The sequence below is a fragment of the Podarcis vaucheri genome (assembly GCF_965113315.1).
Source record: "Podarcis vaucheri genome assembly, chromosome: 12".
Lineage (NCBI taxonomy): Eukaryota > Metazoa > Chordata > Lepidosauria > Squamata > Lacertidae > Podarcis > Podarcis vaucheri.
This window is the reverse complement of record NC_138750.1, coordinates 43,083,805-43,108,603: the sequence shown is the minus strand read 5'-3', so window position 1 is coordinate 43,108,603 and position 24,799 is coordinate 43,083,805. Positions and strand designations below refer to the sequence as shown.

Genomic DNA, 24,799 nt, shown 5'->3' with positions numbered 1-24,799 from the left:
ATTCTCTTTTTTTGTCTTTCTGGCTGTCGGTGCTCCAATCAATGCTGGACATCCATTGTGGGAAATTAAAGCAGCCATTGCCACCATGATTTTTTTGACTCAGCTTTAACAAGGGCCGACTGCAGAAACCGAATGACATCAATGAAGTGGGGAAGAGAACAAATCAACTCTTGTATGTTCTGCTTTGACACTGTACCTTGTAATCCGTACAATTACACACCAGGTGGCACTCTCCCTCTCTCCCACTTCTTAACGCTCCCCCCCCCTGCATTCATAGATCTCCTTTCCTTCCACTCAGGTTTTAAATGTTTAAAATTCTTAATAAAATAGTTGGTGTCCACATCTTTCATGCTGTTGGATATTGTCCTCTATTCTAGGGCCTGTGGCGCAGTGCTAGGGTGGCCCAACACACACAAAACACCATATAATCAGAATAGTTTTCCGTTATGGAATAGCATGCGCTTCTATTCATATTCCATTAACCTCCTTTATCCTTCTTCTGTTGCCTTTCCCAACCCTGCTGTTGATTGTAAGTGCATTGAGGGCAGAGACTTATATGGGTTGTTGTTGTTGCTTTTACTTATATACTATTGGCACTGGTGCTTTTTTGTATCAGCTTTATTGAAGAAAGTATGGACAAGAGACTCAAAACGACTGTGGTCAATATTCTGACACACGCTCTTTCTTGCTGTGCTGCTAAATGTGAGCAGGTCTGAGCTGTCCAAGGGGGCACGGCTGCTTGCCACTGACAGAGCAGGAGGCCAAAAAGGCTAGACGGAAATGTTGTGAAGACATTTCCTGAAATTTCAGATTGAGAGAGACAGCTGAGAGCACAGCTCAGGGACTCTGAAGCCGGCACTGTCAAGAAGGAGAAAAGGAGAATGAGAAAGAGAGAGAGAGAGAGAGAGAGAGAGAGAGAGAGAGAGAGCGCACATAAGACGAAAAGTATAAGACAAGTGTTTGGCATTGAATGAAGACCAGCTTTAAAACAGATGTGGGGATGCTCTGGCCTTCCAGATGATGCTGAACTGTTGTTGTTGTTGTTGTTTACACACACACACACACACACACACACACACACACACCACCTTTTCCCCACACAAGGACTCAACTCTCATCATCCCTGGTTATTGGCTTTGCTTGCTGAGGCTGATGGGAGCTGTAGTCCAGTAACATCTGGAGGGCCCAAGATTTTCTGATCCCTGCCTTAGAATAGCAGCACAATCCTTTAACAAAGGGGCGAGGAGCCTTTTTCAGACCAAGGGCCATCTTCCCTGGTGGGGGATCTTCTGGGGGGGAGGCATATGCCAGTGAGGGGTGGGGTCAGAGGTAAAAGAGGCAAAAAGCCAATGGATGTACAGTAGACTGCCAGGCAATGCGTGGTTTTTAAAACCAACAAGCAAAGCACAACACCCTTACACAGCACCCCAGGCACCACTTCTTATCTTCAGTGCCTTGGAGTCAAATAACATGTCTGTGAGCACATGTGGGAACCTACCTGTGGAAGTAGAATGCTCTCCCTAGGGAAGTTCGCCTGGCGCCTTCATTATACACCTTTAGGCGCCAGGCAAAAATGTTCCTTTTTAACTAGGCCTTTGGTTGATCTGATTTATATCCTATGCCCTTTTAAAATGTATTTTTTTTGGGGGGGGCTATTGGGCTATTATTGTTTTTAATGTATTTTGTGGTGTTTATCTTGATTTTATTCTGTGAGGGGCCCTGCAACCCCCGGGTATAGGGCGGTACATACCGTATTTTTCGCTCTATAAGACGCACCAGACCACAAGACGCACCTAGTTTTTGGAGGAGGAAAACAAGAAAAAAAAGTATTCTGAATCTCAGAAGCCAGAACAGTAAGAGGGATCGCTGCACAGTGAAAGCAGAAATCTCTCTTGCTGTTCTGGCTTCTGGGATAGCTGCGCAGCCTGCATTTGCTCCATAAGACGCACACACATTTCCCCTTACTTTTTAGGAGGGAAAAAGTTAGTCTTAAAGAGCAAAAAATATGGTAATTTCTAACAACAACAAGAAGTAAACTATGGCTTTCACTCCTGCCCGAGGCAGTGATGGCCACCAACTTAGATGGCTTTACAAGAAGATAAGACAAATTCATGGAGGAGGCAGCTTTCAGGGCTTGCTAGCCATACTCTGCCTCCACAGTCCAGGGGCCACAATACTTCTGAATAGCAGTCACTGGAAACCACTGGAGAGCAGTCCCAAGGAGAGTAGAGAGCAATTGTGCTCAAGGCCCACTTGTGGGCTTCCCACAGGTATCTGGTTAGCCACTGTGAGAACAGGATGCTGGGCTAGGAGGGTCAAGGGCCATTTTCCATTGACCCTTCCTAGAGTTGGAAGGTCATCTAGAAACAAGAAACTTTGGTCCAACGTTGGCCTGAACCCCACAACCCTGAGAGTAAGAATCTCATGTTCTACCAAGTGAACTATCCCTCTTCTCATGCAAAACCGTATTTAGAAAGGTGTTTTGGTTCAGGATTATGGGACTGGTTGTTTAAGAGGACTGAAAATGTAACATCTAGGGGCCAGACAATTCTCTCTCTCCCCACCATCCATTAGAAATAGCAGAAGCTATTTTGGGTTTGATGTACGATCGAGGAGGTGTGCATGTATATGTCTTCGCTGGAACCCCAAATTACTTTCAATTGGTCTGCTAACACGTTTCCAGATTTCATCAACAAATAAATACGCAGCGGGACACACTTGCAGATGCAAAGCAACAGAGGGAAAACCCTTATTGTATTAACCAAACACAGCATACTTTGTGGGATTGCTGTAACTTATAAAGCCGCTGGGAATCTGAATACAATGGCAGTTCCTTACATTTTGATTATTTTACAGTGACCCGCAGAAAGCTTGGCATGCTAGCAAGCTGCACAAACCCATTTTTACACTTTTGCTTTATTTTTAGCACCAGGAGAATGAATTTAACTGTCTTCTGCATAATTAATGTCCAGTCTTTTCATGTTCTGGGGAATTTACAGTGGATTCTTGCTCTCCTTAACTCTGTTCTGGGGGAGGGGGCAGAATTTGCAGTCTTGCATAGAGGGTTTGTCTTATAAACATCAAATTGGCAACCGGAGACAAGCAGACTTTGACCTTTTTGCTATCATATGGTACAAAGTGCAATGGATTGACAGCTTTCATTTTAGATGATATTAGATATGATGAAGTGATACTTCACCGGAAATATTAGGACTGCCGTACTGGGGGCTTAAGATTGTAAACAGGTCATTGAGAGATCACAAACAGTTTGTTGGCAACAGTTTTTGTTGTTGTTTGCCTTATTGGATTTCCCCAAGGAAGAGTTAAGCAGGATTAAATTGGGGAGGGGAAAAGATATATGGGCTATTTGATGATAACTATGTTGTGTGTATGTTGCAAAAACCAACCTTGTAGGCATAGGAGCACTGGTTCCAAAACAAACACCTGGAAGCACTCACATTTTCACTCACCCAGTCACAATTCAGATCCAGATACAGTGGTACCTCAGGTTAAGTACTTAATTCGTTCCAGAGGTCCGTATTTAACCTGAAACTGTTCTTAACCTGAAGCACCACTTTAGCTAATGGGGCCTCCTGCTGCCTCTGCTGCGCCACCGGAGCAGGATTTCTGTTCTCATCCTGAAGCAAACTTCTTAACCTGAAGCACTATTTCTGGGTTAGTGGAGTCTGTAACCTGAAGCGTATGTAACCTGAAGTGTATGTAACCTGAGGTACCACTGTATATGGTAGCCTAAAGCATCCTCAAGTGCTCCATGCATTGTACAGTGGTGCCTCGCAAGACGAAAATAATCCGTTCCGCGAGTCTCTTCATCTAGCGTTTTTTTCGTCTTGCGAAGCAACCCTATTAGCGGCTTAGCGGATTAGCGCTATTAGCGGTTTAGCGGATTAGCGGCTAAAAGGCTATTAGCAGTTTAGCGGCTTAGAAAAAGGGGGGAAAGCAAAAAAAAATCGGAACACTCGCAAGACGTTTTCGTCTTGCGAAGCAAGCCCATAGGGAAATTCGTCTTGCGAAGCAGCTCAAAAACGGAAAACCCTTTCGTCTAGTGGGTTTTCCGTCTTGCGGGGCATTCGTCTTGCGGGGCACCACTGCAATGTGCTTTATTCTGATCCAGAAGCTGCAGCTAGCGCAGAATGCAGGGGCCAGACTGTTAAGTATTCAGTGGTCTGTGTTTGCCTGAGTTTGAGCCTGGACTAAGGATTCTGAGCTCCTTTGTTCTGATTTGATACATGATATCCAATCGCAAAACATTTCAGGATTTGCGCCTCTGCCATTGGCCCTTAAACTCTGAGTCATGATTCGCAGCTTGGAAGTTTAGACAGCCAATCACGTTGGGAGTGGGAGTAGCCCAGGCCTTCAGAAATATATATAAGCAGTTGTTTTGCCCATGTTGTCCAGTTCTGTTAGCTCAATAAAGGTTCTTGCTGTTATCACTGAGTCTTTCCTCGTGGGAACCCACCTACACTTCACAGACTGCTCACAGGAACAGGCTTCTGGTAACACATTACACCCCTGTTGAGAGAGCTGCAGTGGTTGCCATGCCAGGTTCAAGTTTCTTGTGTTCATTCCCAAGCCCTGAAGAACCTGGACCCAAAATGCCTGAAGGACCACCTAAATCCTTATGCTCCACTCTGATCACTGAAATCCTCTGGTGGGGCACTTTGGATGCCTCCCAATGCCCCTGGGGTTTGGTTGGCCTTAACTAGAGACCCAGGGCCTGCCCCGCCCCTATGGAACATCCCTGCCTACTTTTAGACATCTTTTGAAAACTCTGTTATTCAGAAAGGCTTTTGAAACGTGAGGTCACCCCCTCAAAAGAACCCCCAGATGTTATGTTTTTACCGACGCTTTCACTGGTATTTTTATCTCAGCTACTGTAACTTTCTATTTTGTATAGCACCTTGCTGTCTCTTTATGAAAAGTATGGCCTATAAATATGTAAATAAATAAGATGGGTCTTCAGTTCAGCAGCAAGTGGAATACAGGGGACAGCAGTACATACCAGGCCAGCTTGCAGCAAATGGAAAAGAATTGCGCTCACAAGCGATCACACTTTTCTTTCCAATTACAGAACACTGATTTCCACCATTAGGAGATAGTTTCTTATATAATTGCTATTTGCCCAGCTGGGGTGTGTGACTGTTTTTTTCTTCTTCTAAGGCATTTTTTTTTAAAGAATAGAGGGGGGGGAGGAACAGGGTCTGGCAATGTTTGGCTTGCATTCGGCTCCTTTTCATTTCCAGCAGGAATGAAAGATGCTAAAATTAAACAGTCGCAACACTTTCATTCACAAACCCTGCAGGGCCAAATACCCAAAGATATCCCAATGACATTTGCGTGGTATTTGAAGGATTCTGGATGAGGGAAGGGCATTATGTAATCAGTGAGCTACAAAAGCACACAAAGGAAATCACAGTGTTCTTTTTGGGAAACAAATGTTTTACAACAGGCAGGGGGTTTTTGTGTGCCTTGTCCAATTTCGACAAGCAAAGGAAATTTTGCAAAGGAAAACCTCTCCATTCTTTGGTAATGACTGAAAGATTGCTGTTATTGGCAAATATTGTTGTCAGTATTTTGTGGGAGGGATTCGAGAACATTCCAGGAAATTTAGGTTGGCTGAATTAAAGTTAATGAAAGTACTATTGAGTGCTTCTAGGTTACCTGTTCATTAAGCATTCATTCTGATTTGTTTGCAAGGAGATTAGATGTTGATTGTTTAACGAGTATGTATTCAGATTTGTTCACAGGTCAGATGACTTTGTGTCAATGCAAGTGTTAACCCCTGCATTTGTACCCTCACTTTCCTTATCACAAAAAGTCCAATCTTTTGGGAAAGGGGCTTTGCTGCACAAGACTTTTCAATCAGCTATAATTGGGCAACCTGAATTTGCCAGTATGTGACTGAACCCCACCCGAAAACAGCAACAGTCTGGAAGCACTCTCTGTCGCTCTAGAGAAATTGAGTGTTTGCTGTTGGGAAAGTGACAGGGAAAGTGTGCTGAAAAGTATGGAATGAATAAACAACTGGTGAGAAGATGTATAAACATCTCGCAAGCAAGACTGGTTAAACGTTGTTCTACAACCTTCCTGCAAACAAATCAGAACAAATGCTTAATAAGGTCTAGATATAATCAAACTTGTGTGTAAGGGTATCAGGGGGTTGCTCGAGAGCAATCAGGCAAATGCCTCCTTGGTCAGCTGTAAAGCCTTGTTATTGGTGCAAAAAAAAAAAAACCTTCACCATGCAGAGCGCCACTATTCCGTGACTCGCTCATTCAGTGGCAGAATCTGAGAGTGGGCGGTCCTTAAACCTTCCCCAGCAGAGTAGTTTCTTGATGCCCAGTCTGCGCTTCCCCTCTCTGCGCGGAAGCCTACTACACAATGAGGGCGTGGGTAATGGAGGACCTCTCTCCTCCCTGCTTTGCTCAGGCAAGGTGTCCTGGCACCGCCTCGCCTCCCCCGAGCCCTGAAGCTCCTCTCCGCTGGAGGCGTGGTTACTCTCCTCCGCTGAGGAGGTGCTGCTTCCAATGATCTTTGGGGGCTCTCTGTAATCCATCCGGCTTTCCCCCTCTCGCCCCTGAGCCAATGCCAGCTCCCTGACACTGTGCTTAGGCTTTGTTCAAGCAGAACAGGGTAAATGTTCAATAAAAAGGTCATCTAAAGGAGCTCAATGTGTACAATCTCTAAGGTGCAGTAGCGTAATATTGTATTACCGTACCATACAGGTAACAGCTCATCTAGGGAGGACACCGATGCACCACCAAAAAACAAATGCACCCCACAATCCCTCAGGAAAGAAAGAACTAGGACAAGAGCCCCATAACAGTTCAAGCTTCAGGGCCCCCCCCCCCAAAATGTAGGTCTGCCACTGGAAGATGGGAGAGGTTTTTTTTTAGAAGTTCAGTTGTTCGCATGCAGAAAGCAACTCCTTTCATAATGGCAACACAACAAGGCTATCGCATTTTTTCATATAAATGTGTTTTATTGCAGAGAAGTTATATTATTTACATGCTGCGATACATTACAACATAAATCTATCAAACAGTTCATGGTGGATGCTGTTGGTTGCCAGATAATGTTTTTTTTCCCCTTAAAGAACCACAGACTAAAGTGAACAGACGTACAGCTTCATTTATTCTACAACTCTGGTTAGTAGCTAAAATGTTCAAAGTCAAAAGGCAGTGTTTTCTCAGGCCTACCTGTCATCATATGCATGCAATAACCTAAGGAGTGCAGCAAATATAAAATCATTATCTGTTTTTTTCAGATCCATAATGCCACCAAAGCTGACAATGGGTAAATAACTTTTTAAAAATATTTTTAAAGCATGTACTTCTTGCATAAAATATACAGGTCTAATATGGTTTGGTATAAATCTATTACGTTTTTTATAAACCATGTCTTCAAAACAAAGGAGAGATGCAGCCTGTTCATGCATTTTGAAAAAGACAACGTAGCAAATGTTTGTGAGCATAAGCAAATTATGACCTGCCTTCTACACAGATCTGCTAAAAACACTGTGACTCTAGAGTTGCATTTCTCTTGGCAGAGGGACATCAATGGAACTCCAGAATAGGGACGAGCTAATAGATGCTGGTGGAGAAGAATGTATGAAACATGGAACATCAATTAGACTAACTCGGGTTTGTCAGGATATAGCAATGCCTCTAACAGGTTCATAATGTTGTACAATATTAATAAGTCCAGTAACGTTTGGTTTTTCCTTTGTTCTCTAAGGTGCTGAAGAAACTGTAAGTACTAACAGTTGCATCACAAATGTTCATAACCGCATGAGCGTGGGAAATAGTACTTCAATTTACAAACGGATCTCAGTTTCTAAACAGGCTTACAGTACAGTACAGTACACGGCTTGAGTGAGCCTATGAAACATTTTGTTTAAAGTGACACAAGGAACATTCAAGGTGTCAGAAAACAAATACACATGTCAAGGTCTAAGCCTTGGCTACTGTGAATGAGCGTGCCTAGACTCATCTTAGTGTAGCTAGACCAAGCTGAAACCGCTGAAGTTTGTCCGATTTCATTTCAAGGGGTTAAATGTCAATATGCTGAGCTTCCTGCAGGCATCTAAAGTTAGTGGGTGGTTTCAGAGTGGTTCCCTATCGTCAGTTCCAAGCACAGAAATTATATCAATTTTGGCAGACCTTTAGACAAAAGACTGTTCCCACAGAGAACGTCATTTCCCCCAATTTATCTGGAAGCAGGCTCCATGTGCTCCATCTTTTTCAATCGCCATTATTCATTGACAGGTCAGGAGACTGGGCTGAGGTTGGATTTCAGGCTTTGAACCAACCTCTGAATAGCTGATTGAATCCAAGTGAAGTTAGCAATTAATAGTGTAATCCTATATTTGTATTCTCAGAAGCAGGCCACACTTGAATACGCTAGGACTTCCTCCCAGTCTTGATGAGGGCCTGCATCAAGATTCTTTTTTTCCTCTGGAGTTGCCAATGTGTGTTTTTACTTTTGTGCCACCAGAAAAAGCAAACTTGATGTAATCGTGCACAGATTACAGTTGCTAGACCCCCAGGGCTAAGTTGGAGTCTCCTGGTTTGCCTACTCGCCACCCCCCAGGTGGCAGGTGGAGAGTTTGAATATTCAGGTGAGCAAAAACACCTTTAGTTAGTTTTTTAAAGAAGACTGGAAAGAAAATTAAATGCATATATAAGTGGCTGGCAACTGCAGCATAAACACTGGCTGTTGACAAGAGCAGTTCACAACAATCACAGGAACAACCCTCTTTAGCTAAGGTTTCAACTAGTGACCCAACTCATTTGTTAGGTTTCATTTTTTTTTTTTTATTTGAGTGACTGAAGTTAATAGTTAACCCATCATGCTTAATGATATCACTGGGGGCTGCTTTGGGCCCTGAAATCTTAGGGTTTGGGATCTCCTGACCTGGCAACACTAGCAGATACAGATGAGCCAAACATTTTGTGTGTGTGATTATTATTTTTTCCTACGGAGGAGAAACACATGTATACATTACATGGCCCTAAAGAAAACTTGATACAATTATAGATATATAATCAAGGTATTTTCACCCACCCACTTTGCAGCTTTTTATCAGCGCACACTTGCAATGGCCCCAATAACTTTTGCTGTTTGAGGCAGAGCAGCAAATGCACACACAGAGAGAGACACATACATACATACATACATACATACATACATACATACATACAAACACACACACGGTTAAAGTGTATCTAAGGCTGGCCAAACTTTTGTGGTACCTGAGGCAGAAAATCCCACAAGTGCCTCTCCTGCTCCCTGGCAGTGAAACTACAACAATAAATTACATAGCCAACCATTTGCGACACCCCAAATCAGCCACCTGAGGCAACAGCCTCACTCTTTCTAATGATAGGGCCAGCCCTGAAAGCACCGTGTGAACATTGGTAATGGAAAGGAGCGGGATGGGTAGGGGAAAGAGAACAAAATAAAGGTTGCCAAAGTTGAAGCAAAACTGCTCATCCTCCAATCCTACAATTTGAAAAATTATCCTAGTTAAACCAGGACTCGGGAGAATTTGAACACAAGATACAATGAGCAGAAGAACACCAAGGGAATGGAATGGAGGAAGACCTCTCCTTTAAAGAGACAAAGAGAATGGTGTTCAATATTACGTGCCTCTTGCTTTTACCACTATTCCTAGCCTGTTTCAGTGCACCCAAAGGGGCAGGTCAGCAAAAGGTCTTGCAGGAAGAGGTTGTGAACTCTCAAATGGCTTTTCACATTAGGTCCCATACTGAGAAAGTGCCTCTTTGCCTTCCACAGTGGAGAGAGTCCCTGCTTTCCATTACCATGTCGAAAAAGGGAACAAAACAACCATTCCCCTTCCTCCCCAAACCTCCCATCGTTCTGCTTAAGTTCTCTACTGGAGAAAGCCATTTTGTGACAATTAAAGGCATACACGTACATACATGTAAGGGCATATCCGAGTTTGAACCTTAGATTGAGTATTATGGGGTGGAGAAGGGTAATGCCAACCTGTACAACTTTATTTTCTTTCTTTGTCCCCACACCTTCCCTATACCAGTAAGATACACCAGAGCTTTCCTCTTTCTCAGTCTGAATCTTTCTTAGGGGAGTAAAAATTCTTTACTTCTACAACTTTAACTTTTCTGAATGATTAAATATTTTTATACCATCCATTGTAAATATATTATATATATTTTCTTGGTTTAAGAAAAATACATTTGTTTTTGCTTTTTAGAAAACGGTTCCTGACAGACTTTGGAAAGACAAAATATACAGACTTCTGAAGGCAGTTCAATTGCATCCCCGTTGTTGTTAAATTCTCTTCCCCCTCCCCCCTGGTCCAACATTTCCTTCTTGAGATATGTGCTGTGGTCTAGGAACCACCTTAGGCTCCCAATGGGATCCTTGGCTGCTGTCCCACATAAAAACCTGCGAAGGATTTGAATATAGATGGGGAAGGCAGTTCCAGGTGTTTTCCTCCATTGATGTACCTTGGCAGTAAAAGCCACTAACTACACTGGGAGTGGGAAGCCTGTGGTCCTCCAGATGTTGGACTCCAACGTCCATTGTCTCTGATCACCAGCCATCCTGATGGGAGTTGGAGTACAGCAACTTCAGGAGGTCCAAAGGTTCCCCATCCCAGCACTACACGCAGATAAAGCATCCTAACCACACACACACCCACTGTGGATGCAGATCACTTGTGGCTGGTTGCCTATCCTGTGTGCAGCTGCACCCTGTCTGACACCGTCCCCATCATCCTTACATAGTGCAGAAGAAGATACTGCACATATCCTTACATAGTACAGAGCTCATCTCAGTTGAGATGAATTGTCTTCATATGCTATCTGGGATTCTAAAGTGGTGTGCCCACTTTAGATTCAATAAGGTGGGAGTTAGGAGTCACCACCATGTCTTCATGCATGCATGAAGTTATCCAGGCCAGAATGGGGTCTCCATTCATTTCAATAAAGGGAGTTGATCTGAGTTCACATGCCTTTATGTGAAAGACAGCTTCATTTAAAGGGGATATATTGAGACCTCTGTGCATGCAAGAGATCCATGTGTTCATTTGAGAACATACATGGTGCACACACCAGGAGGCAGGCGTATTAACCCAATAAATTATACTCACGGGGCATTTTGGTACCTAGGTGGAGATGTAGACTATAACCTAGGGCTATATTTAAGAGGCTGAACTGCTACTGTTTAGTCTTCAGCCTCTGTGTTATCCAAAATTCCATGACATCCTTAACAAAGATTTATTCATTTTTGCCCATCAAAGACACCATTGGCTTCAGCTGGGACTGTTATAGACACAGCCTTAAGCAATTGTCCACATCTTGGCTGGACTAGTGCATAGTTCATCCTTGGGATCCCTTGAAACTAGGTTCAAATTTTTGCTCAGCTAGAAATGAATGATAGCTTTAGGTGAATGACTATCTCTCAACCATCACTGGTAGAAGGGAGATTAAAAAGTGCTTGCTTTAAAAATAATAATTATGCACTGCTCTTCATCCAAAGCTCAGAGTGTCCTACAAGTGGTTATCTCCCATCCAGGTAGCTTCCATGACCAGACCTGTTTAGCTTCAGCAGTAGAACTGCATCATATGCTTTCAGATCACACTCTCAGCTTACAAAAATGCCACCAACTTCACCTGGTGTACTGAAGATGAATGAAATTCGGCTTAAAAGCCAGCATTGGCTAGTGCATAGATTCCTCTCTCTATATATATATCAATATTTGGTATGTTATGAGCAGGGTAGCCATCTCCTGACTCAGATATCGCGGTGGTTGCTTCAACTGCTCCAAGTTAGACATCAACTCAAATAGACAACATGGGAGACTCAGAGTTGACCATCATTACTCTTGGTCACTTTCCACCCCTTCCTCATAATGATGCAATGTGGGACACTGTGAATTGCTTCACTCCATTCCTGGCTCACGTCACTGAGTCTTGGATATACAGGGCTGGGCAGTGTCCAAGAGCAACAATGTCATGTGCAATGCAAGGAAGTAGCAGCAAAGTGACAGGGAGTGGTGGCAGAACTGCTGCCTGAGCTGTCTTTTGTTGGGCGGAAAGCTCTTTAATGAAAGCCCAGAATTATATTTCCCACATTCCATCAAAGAGAGCTGATAGTTAGAACACACTGTCCCGATAGGCAAGGAATTCCCTCTGTGGATTTGTATGAGATACCCATCAGAGTTTTTAGAATATGACATTCCTCCAGCTAAAGGGAGGAGGCAGATGAACGACTATGTGCATTGAAGACACAGAGCAGAGAGAGATGGACATGAAAAATGTCTAGCTAGAGTTGTCTGGAAGTGCCAGTGCAGTCTTGGGTGGGGGTGGAAGTTGCCCACACTGCTCCCTGGTGCAGCCAAGTAGGACTGCTTTCTTGTTCCTACTGAGTCTCTGCTTTATATACTTGAAAGTTCTTAACTCCCCAATGCTCTCCCATCCAAACCTGGCAGTGCCACCCCTAAAACGTCCTACTGCTGGGGCAATTGTGGAGGCCATGTCTGTAATACGCAGAGTACAGATGTGAAACCTATGGCCCTCCAGATGTTGTGGGATTCCAACTCACAGCATTCATTGCCAGTAGCTATGCTGCGTGAGGCCAGTGGCAGCTGAGAGCCCAATTCCATCCAGAGAGAAACAGGTTCCTTGCTACAGAGACAGACAGTGATTAGGAACAGAGACTTGCATACATCTCAGTGCTCAGCCCTCCACTCAACTAATTCCCCTACATGCTCTAGTCTAAGGCAAAATCAGAGTCCTGCTTGCATCTGGAGCAAAATACAAGTAACCGGACAAGTTGGGGTGGAGGTACCCTTCCCAAATGCTGTTTTACTGAGCTGGAGTCATTAAAGCAACCATCGTGGTCTCCAGGACGGGAGCTGGCAACCGTGGTCAGTAGGTGGGTGGGTCACGGAGAGAAATGATATCATAACCTAATTGGGTAAAAGTGCTATAGAACAATTAATGATCACAAAACACCTTGCAGATTAAGGCTGCAATCCATAATCTGCACATTTACCTGGAAAGTAAACCCCACTGAGCTCAGTGTTGCTTATTTCTGAGTAAACATGCATAGGATCTGGCTGTACAAGTGCTTTGCAGGAGATTAACAAATGGGGGCTAACTGTTTTCTTTGTCCTGTCATTCACTTAATAGGTACAGGGCAGGAAGGTTCCTCACTTTCTGATTCTCTCAAGTTTAACAGTATGATGAACAAGGCCTTTCAAACCTAATTCCTCTCCTGAAACATGAATTCCAGAATTCCCACTCTGCAGAAGACATCTTCTACATTTCCCCGTTTTCTTTCAACTGGCTCAATGTAAAGTACAGAGCAAGATACTGATGAAGAATTATTAAAGCAGTGTTTCTGGAATGATAAATAACATTTTGCCAGTTTTCTAAGAAACATTGTCCCCAGATTTATTTTTAAACAGTGCTTGCTTTCTAAGCGCTACAGAAACAATAAATATCATTACAATTATTTACCAAGCTGTGCAACTCCCTAAGGTGACGGCTTCCGCTAGTAAAGATCATCAACGGACAAGTGCAAGAGACGGAACGTACCTCGTATAAAAACCCTGAATCGTACAGCATCAAATCATAATCGGAAATAACAGAGAGAAACAATAAGCCCACAATATAAACCACAACAACAACAACAAAAAGAACAGCCAAATAAAATCACCAGTGTGTTTTCTTATAGCTTCAACGAGCCTGTGGGAGCTTTGCCGTAAGTCCTAGAAATCAACCAATTTCTAGAGCAAGTTTTGCTTTCAAAATTGCACACATTCGATTTTACCTGCAGATTGCATAAATGTGTTGTGTCACATAATCATATCAAAGTTATTTGCAAACATTATACAAACTGGAATGCTTAAATATGAGACACAGAGTACATACATTTATAAGAAAAATGAGAGCAATCATATAAAAATATAATTGGGGAGGGGGATGCGTTAAGTTAGCAGTGCTATCAAGGGCAGAGATAAGGAGGGGGTTGGGGTCCAACTCTGCAATTCTATGATCCCATGAAAGTGAAAAGTCATGGTTTTCTTTGTTTCGTTTTCGTTTCTGGAGTTGCTCCCACAGCACACAATTTTTATCTCTGCATCCATTTGCTTCGAGTCTCGGTGTTATCCTACATCTGATCCGAGGCCTTTCGGAACAACTCCATTAGATTTTATGACATTTAATGAATTCGTAACCCACGTTATGCCACTACAGGGCCTTTAGGAATAATTACATTTGATCTTCATTACTTTGATGTTGCTTACTTACCAACCCCGCACATTATTACAAAAAAAAAAAATATTTCTAAAGGCATGTTTTCGCTCATTTGGAATGTAAACTCTTTTTGGGGGGACAGGGAAGGGCCACAGTTCCTCATGTTCTGGATCGCACTGATAACCCCGTTGGCACTCAACAATAAACAAACAAACAAGAGACAATTCACTTTGCCTAGTTCCTACGTATTCAAGGTGCTCGCCGCCTGCTTAAGTGATGCTCCTTTGGAATTTCCAGATCCTCAGGACCTTTCCCCCCTCCCTCTTTTCAGCCCTTTCTCATTCAGGTGTTCGCTTCTCTTCCCAACAGTCTAAGAAGCCCTCTTTATTTCGGATGCGCCGCCGTTTTATTCGAGCTTAAACTGGTAGCGTTCGATAAAGCTATACTTTTCTCCCCTTTGGGTAACTCTGGCGCCTCGTACTCCCAAGGGCAGATTTCCATACGCGACTTTAAAGGTTGCTGTGAGTTACTAGCTGCCGGCTTGGCAGAATCGGAGGGAAGCGCATTCCCCACTGGAGAGGAGGAGGAATTTTTTGTCTGGCCTCCCAGTTTATTGGTATCTGTGGTTTGTGCTGTTGTCTTTTGGAGCAGTTCCTTGGGCTCTCCAGCAGAAACGCTGGGGGCACACTGTTTATTAGCATTCTTGCCCTTTATCCCGGGAACATCCCGCTGAGCCTTCAAACTTGGCAGTTCTTCTTCTTGGGTCTCCCAAGGGCACACTTCACATCTATCTGTGCTCTTTTGATTGGGGAGCTGATTGCCTTCCGCAGTCTTGTGGGGCGTTTTGCCCTTGGCCGGGGAAGAGGGTTGCTTCTCTGATTCAGAGGAAGCAATGGAGACGTGCTTTTGAGCTTTGGAATCAGAAAGCCCAGACCCCGGGCTCTGGTCATAGATTTCCCAGGGGCAAACCTCTCCTATGTCAACTTTGCCCTTTGGCAGGGTCTTATCTGCTGCTGCTGCTGCTGCTGCTGCTGCTGTTGCCTCAGGATTCCCAGCTGCCTGAGCGGACTTTTGTTGCTTCATTATCCCAGATTTATGGGTCTTCTTCGCCTCGTCTGCATGGGCAGAGTTTTTCCGGTGAGAATCCTTATGCTCACTTTTATCGGCGCCCGAGTGCTTCTTGCTTCCCTCTTTGCTCTTCTGTTGAGACTTGTGCGACTTGCCGCCCTCTTCGCTTTGCATTTTTCCAGCCAGCCCCAGCGTTTTCTCCTTGGCACTGGCAATAACACTGAGCGATTTCTGCAACACTGACGTTCTGGGGTGAAGGGGCTTCTTATCTGCGCTTAAATTGTGAGCGCTCACGGATTTGCACACCAAAGGGACGTTTTCAGTGGACGTTGCTTCAGTTTTGTCTGCGGTCTTTTTCCCAGGGGCAGAATCCAGCAAGGAATTCTCAGTAGCTGTGATGACCTCCACGCTTTCTGTTGTTAAGCTGTTAGGCTCTGCGGCCGGCTCCCGGACGTGGTCGTAAGTGCTGTGAGACTTCTTCAACGAGAAGACTCGGTTCCTCAAGGATTCTTCCTTCGGTTTGATGTGTCCCCCAGAATCCGGTGGGTTCTTCTTTGTCGCAGGAGTATTCTTCGAAACCCCATGCTCCAGAAAGTCCTTTTCCTCCCGGGAGCACTGCCTGGTGACTGTCTCAGGGATCTCCGTAATTCTTCGCATGATTGAACGACCCAAGCCCTTTTTGGAGCACCTCTTCTTCTGGAGGTGTGGGTTGTTGGTGATCATCTTTTTCCTCTTATAAATCTCCAGCTGGGCATACAGCTTCTTCAATTCATCCTGTAAATCAGACAACAATACTTGTCAGGAAGGTATATATTGAGTCAAAATAAATGTAGTGTAGCTTTTCTTAACCTGAAGGGCCTAGGGATCAGATATCTGGGTCTTGGTTCCCTATCCCTGCAATAGAAGGAAACACATGGACCAATAGGGACCCAGGTGTACATTTCCCTGAGTTGAAACCTGAGGAAGTAGCTGAGCTTGCATGAAGATCCAATCAGATTGGGTCAAATTTAGCAAATTGTCTGCTGTCAGAGAGCATAAAAAGTAGGACTGAATCCAGCCCTCTATTCTCAACTCCTTCTTCCTCAACAGATGATCAGCAGAATTGAATGAGCCCAGAAAAAAATATGTGTACAGAGCCCTTTCCCCACTTGCACACAGAGTTCCAACTGGACTGAGTTACACATGCAGAAGACAACCAAAGAGCAGCACAAAATGGCCATCATTTCAGTTACATTTCACTGAGTTTAACATACGACAATACGAGAGTATTGTGAGAGTAACCTGAAGCCATTGGAAGAATTGGAAGAATCTATTCGGGTAAGAAACTAAGTTGTTGAAGGGGTATGATCTTTTTTCTATTTTCTTTTACATTTTTCTTTCTTTTTTTTTCTTCTTATGTCTTCTGTCTGTGTCTGAAAAAATGCAATAAAAACTATTTAAAAAAAAAAAAGAAACTAAGTTGTCCTTGTATTGGATTCTTCAGTTTTAACAGTCTGCAGTAACTCTCCAGCAATCAGAGAGGCTGCTTATGTCAGACTGAATTTACCATGCCAAAGATTTTATTAGGACTGAGCCGGCCATCATTTTCATAATTTATTTATTTCATCTTATTACTGAAGATTTCCCACCTGGCTTTTTAAAAAACACCCATAAAAAACACCCACAGAGAGAAAATTCACAAGGTTGGCATGTACCCTAATATCTTCCGGATCCAAGCTATGCTCGCTCCAAGCTGAATTGATACTGCTGTTCAGGTAAGATCCAGATCTTCCCATGTCGAGTTCATCTTCATAAGCCTCAGTAGCTATGTCATCTCTTGGGTTATTGCTTGAACGGGAAAACTGAAAACATGCGTGAGATGTCAAAATACATGCCCTGGTCAATATAACGAGTAAGATCAAAGAACATGCCCTTGTTCTTTAGTTCGACATTCCTGGAGACTACAATTGGCTCTTCCGTTGTGGCTGTCATGCACGCCTCCCCCTGAATATTCAACTTTTTTGCTGTTCTTTTAAAGTATGTGCATAGCCTTCATATGTGCATAGAAACCTTTGCCCTGCTAGCTTCATATAGAACAGGGTTGGGGAACCTGTGGTCCTCCAGCTGTTGCTGGACTCTAGTTTCTATTATCCCTGCTCATCATCCCCCCAACATCATCCCTGAGCATCGGCTTTGCTGGCTGGGACTGATGGGGAGTTGGAGTCCACCAGCCTTTGGAGGACCACTGGTTCACCATCCCTGGTATGGAAAGATACTTGCCGGGAGCAACTGCATGATACTTTGCAGTTCTAGAGAGAAATATATCTTTAGATGTCTCCTCAAAACATGAGATTTCTCAGGCTATTTCCTAATTCAACAAACAACAGTTGCCACCAAGTTATATTCATCTATCAGAGGGCTAAGATGCCTGTTAGGCGGAAGATCTGTGATGAGAACTCCTGGTGTTTCTAAAGCTGCCTTAAGGTATCCAAATTAGGTCAGGGCAGTGGCACTGAGGGGGTGCCTCTCTCTTATACCCAGCCATGGAGCTCAGAGCAGCAATTTAGACTGAGAGGAAAGGTCGGCATTCCAATTTAATTTGGAACCCTCTGCAAAATCTAAAAAAACCAAACAAACCCCAAACACGAAGAGACCCAGTAAGAGATCTCCTGCGTACTGTGCATTTGTCCCTGAGTTCTGACATGGGGGAAAGAGTAGAGAAAGAATACCTTCGGGATCAGAAGTAACCCAACGGTGACTGTCACAGTCAAGTGTGTGTGCGCAAAGAACAACATCAGCATCCAATCAGACTGAAGTCTTGAGGCAAGACTGAACCTAAAAATAGAATCCACAGGGTTGGAAAATGCATCTTCCTCCACTTTCCTCCCCCCACATTAAATGCTAGATCCTTAATATTCCTGACGACTCTTATAGAGCAAAAACCCGAATATAACAATGGACTACGTGATCGAATATGACATTGTTGCCTGTCTCTCCCTCAGCACACATCCTCTGATACACAGCCTCCTTGTGTGCACATCAGAGCAGCAATGCACATGCAGGGTTCATGTGCCCCATTGTATGTGGAAAACCAACCAAATGTTCCATTTGCAGTAAAGTGAAAACTTGCTGGGATGGCTCTAAGTGGGAGGATTCTTGACAAAGCACACTGTGGTGGAATCCCTCTGGCATTGGTGGGGCTACCACTGGAGGACTGCAGCACTACTAATACCCTCTTACAGTGGGTGGATGTGAACTACCCACTCAACTATCCATTGTTCATTTCCTTACATAATTATATCCTGCCCTATACTATGGGACCCACGGGGGGTGTACATGTGGCTGCCAGATAGTCATCCATCCAGGGTGCTAGCCAGCTTCACCAAAGTGGTGCTCTTATGTGCCTTCAGACCATGCACTGGAATCTAGAGTCCCTTGTGGGGCATTGTGGACAATTTAAAATGGTGGTGGCCTCCTACCTGCCTGCTACTGCTCTGTAAGCCAGAGCCTTGGAGATCTGTGACTGGAGCATCGTAGAGGGTGCAGAGCACCTGGCATCGATGCCAGAGGGTGCTGGTCATTATGACACACGCCTTGGTCACATAGCCAGACCAAAGTATTGCAAAGCATTCTTCAAGGGCACTTCCCTTGAAGAGTAAGCAGAAGCTGCAGTTGCAGCAAAAAGCACCAGGCAAAATACTTAACAGGTACTTATCTTTTGGATCGTATCACACTAATCCTCTTTCAATTGCCCTGGCTTCCATTTTGTTTCTGAGCCCAGTTTATATTCACTTAAATGGATTGGGACCAGGATTGCTGGAAGAAAACTGCTTCCTCCATCATCATCATCACCACCATCATTATTTAAATTTCTATACCACCCTTCACCTGAAGATCACGGGGTGGTTTACAATATACAAACACAAAAATACGTACCATAATAACAAACGAAACCAATTGCCCTCTACACACTGTTTGAAAGGCCATAAAACCTGCCCATCAAAATGAAAATCTTGGGAGGCCTTAATCTGTGTCTTGACACCAACAGAGGTATGGCTGGTGGGGATGCGGGGCAGTGCCTTCTCGGTGGTGCCCCCACCCCCAAGTTATGGAACTCTTCCTGAGGAAGGTCAGCCTGAAGCAGGTAGGTAAGATGCGTCTTAAAATTATTATTCTGCTAGGATTTTGACAGATTTCAATTCTGCCTCTGTAGGGATTTTGTAAGGCTGCATGACTAGGGAGCTACTTCCCTGGTTTCTTTTCAATGTTGATGCTTAGGCTTAGATTTCTATGCATGATTTCAAATGGGGCTAACAGCAAGAGGAGACTGGTCCATCAGGGCAAACGGGGCACTGCCCCACCACCCGCAGTCTGCTCCCAGTCACCTGCCACCTGCTACCTGCCTGCCTTAAAGGGAGTGGCTCTGGCTGTTCCCTTCCTCCTCTTTAGTCTCAGTTTTGCCTTTTCAGAACTCAGCAGGAGAATGAGGACAAAGCTATAAAGAGTTGGCTCTACCTACACAGGCTCTAGCTCCACTTACTGTTGGCCTCCCAGGATTCTGCCCTACCAATCCCAAAGGGGACAACTCTAGCTAGACATTTTCATGTCCCACTGCCTGCTGCCTGATAGTTTTCTTGGTTATTTTTAACCCTGGATTTTAAGTGTCATTTTAAAGCTTCTTGAATTAAGATTTATATAGTTGTACACAGCTTTTGGAAATAATAAATGCATAAAATGCTGTTGAGAGACCATTTCCTTTGATGCATGTACTGAAAACCATGCCTGCCTAATTAATAGATAGGAAGCTCATCTCTTCAGCCATCTAAGAGAACGTCTTTAAAAAATTCTGTGCTTTGCAGGAGGAACGCTTTCATCTGGGGGCTTTCTGATGTGCATCTTAGCCTGATGACCCATTTCAAATTGTACCATGTTGAAAGTAAACAGTTAAGAACCAGGCTGCAGGTCACTTGCCTAATTGCATGGAATATCGCAGAGATAATGAGCTCAATGTGAACCGCAACAGCCAAATAACGTGGCTCGTGGAACGCTGAGGGCACGGTCCGCACTGCATAGCAGAGATAAACGCCCCACAAGAGGAATAAAAATTCAGCTGCAAGAGAAACAATGTAAGAAATACATTAGTATTTATACATTAAAAATGAGAGAGCAAACTTGAAATTATCAGTTCGAATCTTGGTGTGTATATATATACAAATTCAACGACCGGAATTTATGCGTGTGCCAGTATGCTTTCAGATAACAGAATGGTAGATACATCACCTAATGTCCCCGCAAGCCTGCATGTGTTAGTTTCCCCATTCATTCCAATGGAGGGGAAGGTGTCATGCACTTAATGGAATCAATGTACACTACTGTATCTGTTTTGTAAATAAGGCCGGAAAAGTTACTCATCTCCAATGAATTCAAGATGGTGCACATGGATCTTTCCTCCACCCCATCCCAAATGTAATGTGTAGGTAGAAGAGGGTCCCTCTGCAATGAATTTCTTGTAACCCATTTCTTGTAACCCATTTCTTGTAACTATGAGGCTGATCTATTCATTTCATTTAATATTCGTTCATATATTTTTACTTTTCTGCTTTAAAAGCAACAGCTAACAATTAAAAACAATCACCAACGGAGAGGGAGAGAGAAGTTTAAAAAGAAAAAAAAAAAACACCGGTGAAATTAAAATGTTTTATTAAATACATTTAAAACAAGACTGAAACCCTAACAAAATAGCTCCTCATGGTAAAGACCCATTTATCACACCAGGAAAGCCAGTCAGAACAAAAACGTCTTCAATTATTTCCAGAAAGTGCAGATATTGGGTGCCTGCTGTATCTCGACCCAGAGGGCAGGGACAGCCACACTAAAAGCCCTGCTCTGAGTTATTACAGAGTGGGCTTCTAAGAGAAAGTCTCCTGTTGTTGTTGTTGTTTAGTCGTTTAGTTGTGTCCTACTCTTCATGACCCCATGGACCAGAGCATGCCAGGCACTCCTGTCTTCCACTGCCTCCCGCAGTTTGGTCAAACTCATGCTGGTAGCTTTGAGAACACTGTCTAACTATCTTGTCCTCTGTCATCCCCTTATCCTTGTGCCCTCCATCTTTCCCAACATCAGGGTCTTTTCCAGGGAGTCTTCTCCTCTCATGAGGTGGCCAAAGTATTGGAGCCTCAGCTTCACGATCTGTCCTTCCAGTGAGCACTCAGGGCTAACTCTCCTGTAGACTGCAACTATCTACTGGTAAGAAGCATACTTAGACTTCAGACACCTAACAGGTGTACTGTATGAGCTTTCATAGGCAATTTTATCACATCCATTTCATGGGTTAGTAAAGTTATTCTCCAGGGAGAAGGCAAAGGGTGTTTTTCTGTTGGCAGCTATTTTTCATTACAAATCTGTTAGCATAAAAGCGCAGTTTCCCTGGCATTGGCCATATCTTAGGTGAGCAAGCTGGTGACCTAAATATGTAGCATTTTGGAAGGAATTGGGCTTGTTGGCAGCAAGCAGTCCTTGAAGTCTAAAAGCTCCAGGCTGGAATTCCCTGAAGAATCCTTTCAAGCTGTGATCCCAAATATACTTTGCAGTCTGATCCTTTGACTCACTGGTTCAGCAAATGAAAGTGTAGCATAAACACGGCCTGCCAGCACATCACCACAGCATGGGTCCCTGCACTGCTGACTGACCCCGGCCAACTCAAGATGCTGACCCAGAACAGCAACACTTGCTGATGCCAACATTAGACACAGGTGCACAAAATCATTACTTCACACACAAACACAACAGATGGAGAAGTGCGGGATGATTAATCTGGAAAAGACTGAGTTAATGCACCATCTTCAAGGGCTTTTTTGCCCATCATGCAATCAGCCTACCTATGCAGGATCTGACAGAACATGGAGATGTGTTAAAAGACTATCACAGCTGATAAGCAGATATTTTTGCAAACACTTCTTTATGTACATTGGCCTGGGACAAGGCTGAGTAGTGGCATCTGATCAGTGCTATTTTTATGGGAAAATAGGTACCAGAACTCACCAATAACTACTTCTCCCTTGTTCTCTTAGAATGGCAATGGCGCCCACCTGAGAGGTGAGCTCTGGCTGGGGGAAAAATAGCCCTGCATCTAATGGATCTTTCCCCAGGCAGAATTTTGCTAACGGTTTCTTGTTATCGCTGAGAAAAAAATATACTTGCATCTTCTCCTCCTGTTCACAGATCAGAAACTTTACAGTTCACAATATCATCACATTCCCCTCCTCACAATATGGAACTATCTATACGTTAGCTTACCTGAGCTCCATTATCTTAATGTCTGCAATCACATCTGATGTTAAATTAACTTGGGCCCAATAATGGGAGGAAGGGAACACTTTCAGACCCCCCCCCCCAGTGTCCCTATTTTCCAGGTACAGTCCTGGATTTACAGAAGCCATCCTGGTTTCTGATTTGATCCCAGAATGTCCCACTTTTCCTTAGGATGTCCCTGTTTTCATCGGAGAAATGTTGGAGGGTATGGAGTTATGCGACCTCCCCGAGCCAAGGAGATAAGTAAATCTTTACAAGACATGTGAAGGCAGCCCTGTATAGGTAAGTTTTTTATGTTTACTGTTGTATTATGTTTTTATGTATGTTGAAAGCCACCCAAAGTGGCTGAGGCAACCCAGTCAGATGGGCGGGGTATAAATGTTGTTGTTGTTGAATAGGATGTCTCTATTTTTATTGGGAAAGTGTTGGAGGGTATGAACTTTGCTAGGGTTCTAGGGAACTGGGGGGAGCAGTAGCCCAGGCTGCAAGCTAATTACTATGAGGGGGGCAATTTATCTATGAGGAAGAGTCATAATTCAGTGGTAGAGCACATGCTTTGTATGCAGAATGTCCCAGTCCTAATCCCTGGCAGTTCTATGTAGGGTTGGGAGAGGCCCTGGTTAAAAACCTGGAGAGACACAAGGCTGATTGATTGGTAAAAGGCTGCTTCCTATATCTATCCCTTAAACTACACAGAGTGTACAGATATTGGAATTTCTCCTAAGATCTCTTAAGCGTTGGAACAGATCAAGCAGCATTCCGGCTCAGCCCCTTCTTTTGCAGAGAGAGTGCTTATACAGGAGAGAGAAGGGCACACAACTGCACATGGCATGCTCTCTCCAGAGTTCCCCGAGTCCTGTGGGCATTTCTTGTGCCACTCAGGAACACATAGGAGGGAAGGTCAAGCCCCATAACAATCATCGGCACCAAGTATTCAGGGAACCAATGCTGTTGATGGGATTTACAGCTCCATCACAAATGTAGATACTCCCTCTAATTTTGTGTTCTGCTGTTCCCCAACCCCCACATAACAGCCATGTTGTGTAGTGCCATGCCCCCATGGCAGCCATTTTGTGACTGGTGCTGACAGCACTTTCTCAAAATTCAAAATGGACCTGCTAACCTGCAAGAAACAAGGTCTAAAGTGCCTCTGTCACTTGTCACCGTTAGGAATTCGTATACATACATTAGTCAGGCTATAAAGGCCAATCACAGAATCATAGATTTGTAGAGTTGGAAGGGAGCACAGGCATCATCTAGTCCAACTCCATGCAATGCAGGAATCTTTCACTCAACGTGAAATATAAGGAGCAAAAGCAAATTATATCTAAAGGCTAAAGAACACTAATCAATTTTCTTGTTTTTTAAAACAGGTGAATTGGGGCCATGCGGTGTGGAAATTGAGTCCATGCTACAAATTTGTTCTGGACCCAGAGAAATAATACTTGGGAATTCAACCTGTTAGTGGGTGGAAGACTTGCTAAATTTTGATTTCCTACATAACAAATTTTAGCTTGTCAACACAGAGTCTGTTGTCAAAAACTGTTACATGGCAGAACAGACAAGATACTGGCAGCATTTAAGTTTTAGCCTCATGAATAATCTCTCCAAAAGGTTAGGATTAGGATGTTGAGTTCAGCATTTTGTTTTCATCAGTATGCAAAATAAGAATCTGGTTTGATAGTGAAGAAATGTTTGTCTGTCCTGAACCACAGGAGAGTTTGTGTGCTGTTTTAATCATGAGGTTCTCCAAGACAATATATGTAGCAATTATTATGCCACTGATTTTGTTTTTCCACTTGTTCTTCTCTTTTTATTTCCTCTCTTTTTATTTCAGCCTCTTTCTGCCTTTCTTCATGTCTCTCATAGCAGATGTCCAGGCCTCCTATGTGACGCCCACACCACACTTTGAGAACAACGACTTCAGGGCAATCTTGCAGTAAAAACAGCCAAACAAAAAATATAACCATTTTTTTATTTAAAAAACAGAGCCTACCCCTCATGTTCTCTCTTCTTTATATGCAAATCATACTGGAGAAAATACCAGTATCTCCTCTCTGAGTTCTAGGAGGTAAGGCTTGTACAGTGGTTGTTGTTGTTTAGTCGTTTAGTCGTGTCCGACTCTTCGTGACCCCATGGACCAGAGCACGCCAGGCACTTCTGTCCTCCACTGC

The 24,799-nt window shown here is 43.7% G+C and overlaps 1 protein-coding gene across 1 annotated transcript in view; it reads right to left on the bottom strand.

Annotated features, from left to right (window-relative positions):
- Positions 1–9,514: 9,514 nt before the first annotated feature.
- GPR158 (G protein-coupled receptor 158) overlaps positions 9,515–24,799 on the bottom strand; it is a 122,645-nt gene continuing 107,360 nt past the window's right edge. Inside the window, exons 8-11 of the mRNA XM_082193743.1 lie at positions 20,286–20,424; positions 18,044–18,149; positions 17,030–17,176; positions 9,515–16,109 (exon numbers count right to left, since the gene is read on the bottom strand). Coding sequence (XP_082049869.1) covers positions 14,652–16,109; positions 17,030–17,176; positions 18,044–18,149; positions 20,286–20,424 — 1,850 coding nt within the window. The 3' untranslated portion in view covers positions 9,515–14,651. The remainder of the gene's footprint in view (positions 16,110–17,029; positions 17,177–18,043; positions 18,150–20,285; positions 20,425–24,799) is intronic.